Source organism: Anopheles cruzii, chromosome 3 (assembly GCF_943734635.1).
Source record: "Anopheles cruzii chromosome 3, idAnoCruzAS_RS32_06, whole genome shotgun sequence".
Lineage (NCBI taxonomy): Eukaryota > Metazoa > Arthropoda > Insecta > Diptera > Culicidae > Anopheles > Anopheles cruzii.
Window position 1 is genome coordinate 28,380,590 of NC_069145.1, and position 11,704 is coordinate 28,392,293.

Consider the following 11,704-nt stretch of genomic DNA (forward strand, 5'->3'; position numbering starts at 1 on the left):
AAAACTACCGAAAGCATTGCGTACACTAAAAATAGTATATCTCACCCGCCAACCCCACCACCGAGCAGTCCGTTGTTCAGTCAGTTCGGTCGTCTGCGTCCCGCGGCAGTGGCCATGGGTAGTTCTGAGTGGCTGACTGACTGACTGACTGGCCTTGATCGCAAGGAAAACGCCCAAATTTAACAACAGGCCCCTATTTAAGGTCAAACGTAGAAGATGTTGCTAAATCAATACTTGCGCACAGGTCGCAACTCGAAACACCACCAGCAGCAGCAGCACCGGAGACGCAACGCGACGACGGAGAGCGCTGCCGCAGCATTTATTTACAAGACAAGATCGTGGTTTCTGCTTCTTCGTCTTCGCTCGCTGCACTATCACTTCTGTTGTGGCCGAGCATGTTTGCAAAAACTTTCTCTCGGCCAAATTCCACACACGACTTGATCACCCCGCCAGCGGACACACAGCATCGCCGCCAGATTGGCATCGCGCGCTGATGATCGGTCGCTTCGGATGAATCGAACATAAACACGCGCACACACACACAAACACCAGGCTTGGGTCAGCCAACTTTGATTGATCGATTGAATGAACACTGGGAACAATGCCGTTTTCGCAGGCCGCCGCAATCAGAGGACCCTTGGATGGCGATGCGTTTGCACACCGATAACCGGGTGGCGTCGTAGAGATTGACGAGCCGTGCAATGCTGTCTCGTCGTCCGTTATATGCGAATCGGCACTATCGGCCTACGTACCTACGTCAGTCCCGTTGTTGCGTGTGGTGTTGTTGCTGCTGCGTTTCGTAGTTGATTATGAATGGTCGCCGGGACCGGACGCCATGAGAGCCAAGACTGCGAATAGTTGGAACGAGAGAGCGAGAGCGAGTTGCGAACACGAACCACCTCACGCACACAACAGCAGGCAGACGATTGTGTGCACCAAACAGCTGTAAATGACAGCTTCTCTCGCACACAGCATGGTCGCTCTCTCGCCCTCTTTGTTTGTTTCTCTGTCTTTTGCGTCGTGTGGCCGAAACGGGTTGTGCTCTCTCGGAACGACTTTCACCGAACGTCACAAAGGAGGTCCTGTGCACAACACGACGCGCCGGTCTTTTACACCGAACTAGCCGCGAGCCGAGCTTCGCTACATGTGGGGAAGCCCCTAGCTCGCTGGGGCGGTCATTAATGTGTCACCATAATCAGCCCACTTACAGCATAAGTACTCACCCAAAAGCTCCAACACTTGCTATCGCTCCGTCCGCGGTCAATGGTTACGAGTGACTGCCAGCGCGATGGGCGCGATGTGCGCCATCAACAACGTGGTCAAATTTATTGTCCAACATTATCTTTCCTCTTGCTCCGGCTGATAAGTGCGTATGCTATCATGTTGATTTGCTCTGACAGCGACAGCGCAAGCATAGCGTGGCCGGCTTTCGGGGCTCGGTATTTCGTCATCGGCAGCAATGGTTTGTTTGCCAAACGCCAAGGCCGGGCAATGCCACGCAAACCACCCCGTTTCGTTGCAATTCTGGCCAACATTGTGCAATGTCGCCAGCCAGGACTTTTAATAATTGACCCGTGACCCAATTGAATTGTTCTAACCGTTGTCCTCTTGTTCTTTTTCTCCCTCCGCGCTTGCAGGGCCCGTTGGCGCGAAAACCGCACCATCTTCAACACACCGAACCCACGGCTGATGAACGTGTCGTTGCTACGCGACAACAAACTGCTTCACGGCCAGGAGCGGCGCGGATCGCGCATGTCCGTGCGGCTACCGTCCCGGCAGCCCAGCATGGCCTCACTGCGGCCGCACTCGCCGAACGCATCGATAGGTAAGCTAGGTCTGTAACAGGGGACTCCGACTCCGATGGCGCGCCCCATTCTATCAGTAACATCGCTTCGACTGCGTAGAGCCTGCCGCGAGTTACCTGTTGTTGGGTTCTTCTGGGGCCACGTTTGGCACCCCCGTTAGCGTTCGACTGCCATCTTCTCACTATCGTTCTGACTCTTCTGTCCTGTCAACTGTCCTCTATATACCTGTTTTCTGCTGTCCTCTCTCTGCTCCACTCTACATTGCGTTGCTTAGTTTCGGAACGAATTGAACCGTGCCTTGTTCTGGTTCGCATAACGGCCGTTACTGTGAAATTAGAATTTCTACAACCCACAACCCGCCCCTTTCCAACGTCGGGCACCTACTACCAGCCCCATTATCACTCCGCGGACAAAAACCACAAAACTTGATAACAATACCAACGTAAAACTTCCGGCACTTCCCAAAGGGGCACACCGAGCCACCATCTATCTCTGATCGATAATGGATGGATGACGTCGGGTGGGAGAGTCTGTTTTAACGACATGGGCCAGCGCAACATTATCTCATTGATAAGCTAATTACGATGGACCACACGCCACGGTGGTCCCAGTTCCCACGCTCAGATTGGCACTAGAAACTGTAGCTTTTATTTGGGGTTCTACTTTTGCCTCAAAGATTCCGTTGAAGAGCTTAAATGTTACCCTTCTGTCACGCGGCCTTCAGTCGGCCATCTTTCTACATTAATTTCATTTTGTTTATCTAATTTTAGACAGCGTTTCTTTACAGGTACGCGTTGTACGCAATCTCGTAAGGTTTTCTTGACCATTGACCGTCCACAAAGTTTCAGGATGTAGTCGAAAGAAAGTAGCAAACTACGCCATGGCCCCCCTCGCAATAGCGCTTCCTTTTGGGTGATCATTTAGGACTCATTCTTTCATAGGGCCTAAGCTGCTGCAGCGGACATGTCTGGCCCCTAATCCTAATAGTCTCTAGTGTGTATGTAGCCGCTTGGAATAGCCGCTCGGTGTAGCACTCGGGGGCTCTAGTTTCTTCCGAAGGCCGGGGCGCTTGTATTTCGAACGCTGCTACGCTTGAAACTTGTGTAGGACCCACCCGCAGTACCTTCGATCTGCGTACCATTGGGAGATTGTGCATCCAGAGATTGGCTAAAATGCACATAGTTTGCGATAGATCCAAAAATGCGGCTGATCATCTGCAATGTCCACACTCTCATCCTCATTCTCGAACCCTCGACACGCAATGTTACGCAAACATTCATTAATTACGACCGACAGTCATCATCGCGCTTTACTCGTGCCGAGTGTTCCATGGCTAGGTTGTGATTTACAGTTACCGTTTACAAGTTTACAGTTAGTTCCGGGCTGGTGATCGTTTATTTTGTTCTTTTGTTTCATTTCAACATGCTTGCACTTTTACCAGTGGTTCTGTTGCATTCGGCACACGTGTAATTGCAATAGTTTGTTTGTGTTTTTGTTCTGTATGTTAAGGCTCTTTTTCGCCACGTTCGTTCCTTCTTTCACTTTTCCTCTTTCTCTTTCCCTCTCTATCTATCTTTCTTTCTTTCTTTCTCTCTTTTTCTCTCTTTCTTTTCTGTGAAACTGTGCAGGCAGTCTCTATCCACTGCATGAAGTGGAAATATAAACAATAGGCCTATGGGATGAGTTTGCGCAAACATCCATAGACCCAAACGGCGTGTGATCAGTTGAACTCAAGAATGTTTTTGTATGTCGTGAGCAAAGAAAGTGTTCTTAACCACCTAGCCCAAAGCAAAGCAAAATCCCTGTATTCCTTCCGCTCGGTAAACTTTCCACAGAGACACAGTCACACGGCAAAAAGACAGCGACACGCGCAGATCCGATGGCAGCGGCAACACCAGTGACCGCTGTGCAGCAAACGAAACAATGATTCCGAAAGCTTGCCGAAAACCTTGCCTCCAGTGGGTGAAACACTAGTTTCCTCCAGAAAAAACCAAAAAAAAAAACGCCCAGGCCCCAAGTCAACATCACACTCTCGCGACCGCTCACAGCTTCAAGTCAAACGTGTACCTAACCGATCAGTAGTAGGTATATTTTGGCGTTCCCTTTAATCGTGTACCAGTAATGTTTGCAAAGTTTGTTTTACCCAACATGTATCATCGAGTTTGCAGTTTCCTACTCTACTTTCGTTGCTGTCTACTGTTTTGTGTCTCTCGTTTTTTGTAGCATCCGTCAGAACCGATCGGAACCCGCCATTGAACGCATATTGAACTGATTGGGAAAAATTGGGAAAACGTTTCAAATCATTCGAATCGATTTGCTTCCTCTTTACTAACTCTTTGGACTCCAGCCGAGTGCTGTTTCTTATATCATGCTGATTCGATTCGAGCATTTCCTCTACTCTGTCCTTTACCGAACCCTAACCTGTCTCGTAGTAGCTGGCGGCTGCGGTCCCACTTGCCACTAAAAACTATCTCATGGGAATGGATCGATCGATCGATCTTTTCTTTAGCTACAATGCATGTTCACAACAACACCATACACATACACACATAGCGTACTGTGTCAGTTCTTTCTGGCTACAAAACACCAACATCCACACCACTCATGCTGCACTTTCGTCGTAGATCTATCCCGTTGTGCTATGTGTTTTTTGGTATCTCTCTCTCTGTCTCGCGCGCACTCACCTTGATCCTTGCCCGCCAGGATCACACGCGCCGTGTTCAATCTCTTCCACATGGTGCGCCGGATAACGGTTGGGTGCCTAGTATCCCTTTCTCTTGTGCCATTCTGTAGGTCGCTGAGTGTTGCTAGTTTCAAGTTTTTATTTATTTCTTCAATTAGAGTATACTTGAAGTATTAGTAATTCGGAGAACATCTCCGAAAGCCGACCACTACATGCTACTTCACTCGCGTTTAGCCTAGAACGTGTACAGACCGTTTATCGTTTGTCGTAAGATTGTTGTTGGTGGTTTGTTTGTTAGTTGGAAGTGCTCTCAGCTCTCATCCCAGACGGAGGGTCAACTAAAACGCTGTCTTTTCTGTCTCCTTTCCGTTTCCATCGATGCGGCTGCACCCACCAACGGCGGCAGGTTCACGACGTGGATCGCGGGGAAGCAGCAATGCGTCGGCCACCTCCACCAAGTCGAACCGCAGCGCCACGCACCACCACCCGAAGGATAATGGGGCCGCGCATCAGCACGAGAGCGTCACGGTGGAGATCGCGGAGATCAAGTCCTAAATCGACCCCTCTGCGAACGCACCTTTGACCACGCGTGACTCTTGAAGACGAAGGAGAAGAAGGCGCTAACCATGGGACATTGCAATTTCTCGAAGCGAGCAAGCAAATTTATGTTTTACCTCGGTTGTGCACCTAGGCCAATGACCATACACCACGAAGCAGCGCGCTGTCCAGTGGCGGCACCCGTTTGACACCCGCACGTTGATCTTCCAGCGGCAGGGATCAACTTCCGGCTTCCGGCAACACCACCATTCTAGGGACCATTTAGTGTGTTGACACACGAGACACGAGTTTCACAGCCCCGAAAGCGCCCGAAAGCACCAACTCCCTTCAAAAGAAGTAGCCCACAATAATTGACCTACAAAAAAATACCAAATCTAGCGTTTACAAGCAAATAACGACACCACGCACACAGCTAAACACGTCCACGTGCGACACAACCGTGGGCCGAAGCGGACTCTCTCGTACGCACGCCTGCGTCTGTGTTGCCGAGATCTATTGTTCTCTGTTTAATGTAGCAAAATGTAAAATCGGCTCGATGAGAGTGGAGTGAAGCGTGCGAGAATCGTGCCGGCACGGCACAATCGAAGTGAAAAAGTGAACATTGTAGGAAGTGCGAAGTCTGGCGAAGATTATCGCCTTTGGCGTAGAGGTCCTGAGCTGCGTTCGGGCGCCAGAACAGCTCAGAACTCTCATTTTGAATGTTGATTTTTCGTTCCATGTTCTGATCAATATTTACTTTAACATTCACACGTGCGGTCTTAAACATACAGTCGCACTTACACACACACAACCAAGCATATAAATATTATACATTTAAAGTGCCCAGAACTGGGAAATAAGGACGCTGTGGTGAAAATTAGGAACAATGGTAACCAAACGCAAGAAGGCAAGAAGCAGCATTTCTCAACCATTGACTACACATGACAATCGTAGGAGAGGAAACGATCGACGAAGCATTCATATGATCACGAGAGAGGGGTCTTAAACGTGGTGAAACAATTGGTCGTGCTGGACAGCAAACAAAACCCGGAAAAGTGTCAGATATCTGATAGGAGCACAAAGTAGAACAGTATCTGCCCGCTAGAGAAGTAAATCCTTCGACGCGCGGAGCAATACCGATCGACCAAACCAACGGTTGATGGACGGTCTGATTGAGGTCTGAACCGCCCCATGGCCGCTTCTGCTCTTGAATCCTTTTCGAAAAGTGAGGCGAAGCAGACAAAGTACATGTACAGCCTCCGCTGTAGGACGCGATTTTCAAACGGTATCAACAATGCATCTTTTCCGCTCCGCTGCACCCATTTTATGTTATTGTTTTAAAACGAAAAATCTTGTATAACTTGCCGCACCGGAACCGCCTTAGTTTGAAAAGCATGAAAATGTGAACCAAAATAACAACCCTTTGGAGCAAATGTTTCGAAACAGCAGTGACACCACAACTGATAGCAAACCCGTGCAAAGTATCATTCCATACTGATTGCCAACACAGGTTTCTGCTCCTTACTGTATCCGGAACAAGCAGTGGGAAAAGAAAAATGTGTTGCAAAAAAAACGAACAGAAACTAGTAAACCAATTGGAATAGTAAAAAGTGAGCAGAGAAACAGGGTTGGTCTTACAGCAGCAGAGCAATAGAGTTTAAAGCGGGGCAAAAAACACAAATAACAACAAACTGCATGTGATATCATCGAAACAAAGCCAGCTCTATGCTTTCGATCTGTAGGCTTAAGCTGCAAAATCTGAATGAGTATCGTTTGTGATCATCTCTCCCAAACAATAATGATATCGATAAAATATAGAGAAGAAAAAACAAACAAAAAAAAACAATAAAAACGAAAGCAAAATACTCTCAAACTCAGCACACAAAAGGACGTGTCCCGATTTGGAATATCTTAGCATAGCAGGCCGTCTTGGTTTTCAACAACAATTTTCTTTGCAAAGCATATGAAAACAAAATAAAACTAGCATAAAGTACCCACATCTTTACAAGCACTGCGCTGCCAAATATGGGAGAATTTTCAACAAAAAAAAATTACAAAAATCGACGAGAAAAAAGAGAACAAAAAAAACAACGGCTTAATACAATTTAAATCCAGTGACCGACGAACCAAGTAGTAGTTGAAACCGGGAACATCGTCCCCCCAAAACTGACGATACCAACCAAAGCTTTACCATTCCACGAAACGACACAAAATATGGTCTGTAGAATATTTTTCGTAAAATAGGGGAAGATTTTAGGAAAAATATTCTTGGCATTATATTCTTACACCTTGTCACCCAAAACTCGCGTTAGTAAGACCTGTACCTTCACTACTATCGTAGTAGCCGCGTGGGTACGCGCGGCAGATGAGAGCCAGAGCGCAACAACGTTTAAGATTTACCAATTTACACACTACCTTATCCGTAGCAGGCCATGTGAGCTTATCGACTAATTCTCTATTCAAAAGCTTTAACTGATGGATTGAAACGAAGGCATATTAGCGTTTGTGCGGCCCGAAAAGGCAAGCAAACCGAACGAAGTGACGCAGCGAGTCGAAATGGTTGTAGAATCGAGGACGACATCTCTAGCAGTTAGTCAAGTAGGAGAAACTAACGTTGGTAGTGTTCTTGGTGTAGTGACCTATAGTGACTAATGATAACTAGGGCAACAAACAGTCGTAGGCTACTAATCTCCTTTTTCGCTATTTCTCCCGACACTCTAGACGTAAGGATAACAAATGGGTCAGCTGCGAACGAGTGAACCGTATAAAATGCAAACGTAAATCAAATAAGTATATAAAATCAATTTACTTTATAACAGATCAATATATCCATTCTATTGTAGTGCTGCTTTATACAAATATATAGAAGGACGGTCTTACACACATATACATGAGTAAATTGATACAGCCTATTTCTTGAACTGTCCGTTAAGCCACATATAGAGAGAGAGTTAGAATTCGAAAAAAGTGATAAGACCGGAACCATTTATTAAGCAAAAATAATGGACGATAGAACAATGGCAAGGCACTGCGAGCAAAGAATTACATTTTAATCTGCAACTAGCGAGATAAAATAGCAACGCAGAGCCCAGTAGTAGACGACCGACAGACGGACCGTCGACAAGAGTCGTGAGGATGCCGAAGATGCGGAGATTTTGGAGGTTGTTTAATTTTAGTTGATAAAATTACAGCCACTGAGTACCGATCGGCGTGCTGGCTGCGCTGTTGAAACTATTTTCAAGACCGAAGAAGAAGAATACCACTTACAAACACCTAGTAACTTTGTACCAACACCCCTCCTAAGCACGGAACATTCACTATTCAGTTTCAGCTCGCGCCTTGTATGTAACTGCTGATGATGGAACGTCTCCTGAAAGTAATTTGGGCCAAACATTGTGTGGTAGAAAACTAGCGGCTGGTGAATGCTGGCTCGTAGTAGAGATATAAGATACTATTTTCCGACAAGAGGATTGAGACATTGTAAACACACATTCACGTAGTAGTAAATAGGAGATAAAAAAGTAGAGCGACACATGAAGCAAAACCAACGGCGTTCCGATTGAGTGCAGTAGAGAACCAGTAGAAACTAGAGCGAATGCAGCGAAAGCAGACAGGAGCATTACGAAGTTTTACGAAGCGATTCGCAGGATGCACTAAGCCCCTTTTTGGTTGGTTATCATTTTCTTGGGCATATTTTCTTTTTCTATCAAGGAATGAAGGTTTGAAAAATGGAAGGAAATAAAATTGGAAAGAGACGGTACAAAACGCCTGGTATTTTGAAATTTGGGGAAGAATTTCAAAGACCTTCTGGTGTTTTGCATCGACGGTATTGGAAACGTTTTGGTTTTGTTACACAATACATGACACACTTCATGATAATAATATTCATTAGAGCCAAGAAGTAGAGTGAAAAGAAATAGAAAGTAGAAACCAATGGCATGCCCAACGTATCCATGCCCAAACCGGAAGCATAGACCGTAGCTGATGCAAACTACTTTTGCTATGTTTAATTGTCTTGTTCATTCGTAAGCTCTGATTTACAACATCTCCAGTAGCCATGCTCTTTGAGTACTATTTAAATGGATGGTAGTCGTAGAGTAGACACGAGAGAAAAAATATTAACAATTAGGAAACTAATATCATGAAACGACGACAACTGTATACAACGCTATTTTTCCTACTTCTTTTAATTAGCAGATACGGAAGGAACTTAGATTCAAAAGTAGTCATTCGAAACAATGGACTCCTCGTAATTAGAGTAGAGCCAGTGTGGCAGGGGAAACGTTTTCCATCACATCCAGGACGCCGAGCAAAACTGCTCATAACTACTACTGTTCTATCTCCTATTTATTATAGACGAAAATTACCAAGCCAGGCGACACCGGGATTGTCGTGCGAGCTACTACCTGTCGGGCGCAAAGATATTTTTCTATGCGAACATGGTGAATGGTCGACCGCCGATTACGACCCATGCTAGTCTTCAGAACAGAACAAACAAAAGATAAAAAATACTTTAACTTTCCAAAAACATGCTGTTCTATCACGTGCCGACGACCCACATTGATACATCTCACTCAAACGCAAAAGAAAGCCACATCACTCTTAAAAGTCACATTAACAACTTCGAAACGAACGCATGATAAATAAACAAGCGCCACAAAACAGTAACAACGCAGAAATAACACTGTTTAAAGAAAAAGAATAAATCTCATAGATATTTAAGCCACTATGCCGCCACCATAGCTATTACACATAGGATCTATAATCAAAAAGCAAACAAATTATCTTAAACAAATAGTACGAAGCGACAAGCGAAGCTGGGTGTAATTCACTTCAAAAGGCTTGCAGCAAAAAACAAAGAGGACACACAGACAGGCAAACAATTGAGGTACCGCGTCTTACGACAACGATCCAACCGAAAACCGCAGAAGATAAAAGGAATCAAAACAACATTCAAATACAACTGATGAACATTTTCAAAATGGGCGAACGAGCATGAGTGCAAAAAGCTAAAGGCGAAGAATAACTAAGAAGCTGACACAAATGAGTAAAATGGAAAATCTAGCTAAGATGTATCACTTTACAGAACTTAAAATCTTTTAATGAAACTTATTTACTTTACATAAACTAACAACATCAAATGGTGTAATTGTTTTGATGTTTGAAAGAATTCTTTGGTTAATTGTTTTACATACCAGTAGAAATCTTGAATTTCCTTTATTTAAATTGGTGAGATCGGGAGATGTAGATTAGCACGTTGAGTGTCACAAAGTCACTGTGCGGTGCATTTTTATTTTTGGGATCATCTTTGTGCTAATAAAATATGTTGCTGAACAATTTCTCGTAAAAAAAACAACAAACAAGAAAATTAACAATTTTTCCTGCAGAGTCTGCTTTGAACCGTGTTCTGCGGCACCATCATTACTTTACTTCTTTCGGATGAAAAAGGTTAAAATTTCGAAGAGTTTTTATGCTTCAACATTCTTCTACGTATACACTCTATTTGTACGATTTTTTTGACCTCCAATCCAAAAACTCGTCAAACTCTTCATCGTCGTCATCATCATCGTTACCGTCGCCATCGATCAACGGCTTGTTCCTGTGCGACAGGCCGGTGCCGTTTGGATTACCTCTCGTCCGACCATCTTTCAGCGTTTTGGCTCTTTCTTTTTTCTTCTCTAGATCCAACACTCGCGACCAGTTTCGAATCTGTTCGTCGATTTCCGCAATTTGCCTCTCGGCCGTAGACTCCTCCTGTTCTTCGCTAATGATGGCTAAGGACACGTTCGTTGCCTCTTTAATTTCCTTTTGGAACCGATCCCACTCCTCATCATTTGGATCCTTGTACTCTTGATTGCGTGCCTTGGCGTCCATTTTTGGATCATCGAAAAATCCTTCCGGTAGCTTTTCCTCATCCGTGGGCAAAGCCACGCCAGTGGCACTGGGTTCCGCACCGTCGTGTTCCATGGGTTCCGCTTTCGGATCTCGATGTTTTTCGGGCAACCGTATATTCACGAGCTCTCTGCGAATGCTCGACACTCCGCCAGTCATTGAGCCATCGAAAAAGTCATCGGGCAATGCCCCATCGGGTTGGGCCTCAGCATTCGCAGACGTTTTGAGGATCCCTTTGAGCTTTTTCGGAGGGCCAACTTCTGGACCGATTACGGGTGCCGCAGAACGTTTGAGATGCGAAGGTAATTCTTTATTGGGCAATACACCAGATCCAACGGATGGAGCTACCGTTCGGAGCGGGGCTTCCTTTAACTTTTTGGCAGATTCTACATTTTCCTTATGTTGTTTAGAATTGATGTGAACTTTCCAAACAGCTTCCGACCGTACTACTGACTGACACAGAACGCACGACAGCTGACCTGCATCGTTATACGTATAAAATGGGGCATGGTTAAGGAAAATGCGTTTTAATAAAGACATATTATTTATCTGAAATAAGAATAATCGACACGGGTGCCGGTTTTGAAAAGGATATCTCGCCAGCGGTGACTCGATTCGTTTTGCTGCGCTCTGTGGTTGTTGAAGTTGTTTGGCCGCCTTCGTCTCGCTCATGATACGACGAAGATCTTGCTGGGAGTACTTTTTCTTTGCTTGCTTAAACATTGCGGACATTTTGAGTAATAAATGTTTAGTTTCACAGAAAATGGGAGCAAAGTTCCGTAAATAA

At 45.3% G+C, this 11,704-nt stretch overlaps 1 protein-coding gene across 1 annotated transcript; it reads right to left on the minus strand.

The window, feature by feature from the left end:
- Positions 1–10,449: 10,449 nt before the first annotated feature.
- LOC128273173 (zinc finger protein 830) lies at positions 10,450–11,694 on the minus strand. The gene is made up of 2 exons (XM_053011097.1): positions 11,513–11,694; positions 10,450–11,410 (listed from the first exon to the last, which is right to left on the minus strand). The coding sequence occupies exons 1-2, from the start codon at positions 11,647–11,649 to the stop codon at positions 10,525–10,527; spliced, it is 1,023 nt and encodes a 340-aa protein (XP_052867057.1). The 5' UTR covers positions 11,650–11,694; the 3' UTR covers positions 10,450–10,524.
- Positions 11,695–11,704: the final 10 nt, after the last annotated feature.

Excerpts from the sequence above, each read along its gene's own strand:
- LOC128273173 (XM_053011097.1), bottom strand. The coding sequence starts at position 11,649 with ATGTCCGCAATGTTTAAGCAAGCAAAGAAAAAGTACTCCCAGCAAGAT. Across the intron at positions 11,411-11,512 it reads ATCGAGTCACCGCTGGCGAG|GTATAACGATGCAGGTCAGC; the intron begins ATATCCTTTTCA and ends CCCATTTTATAC.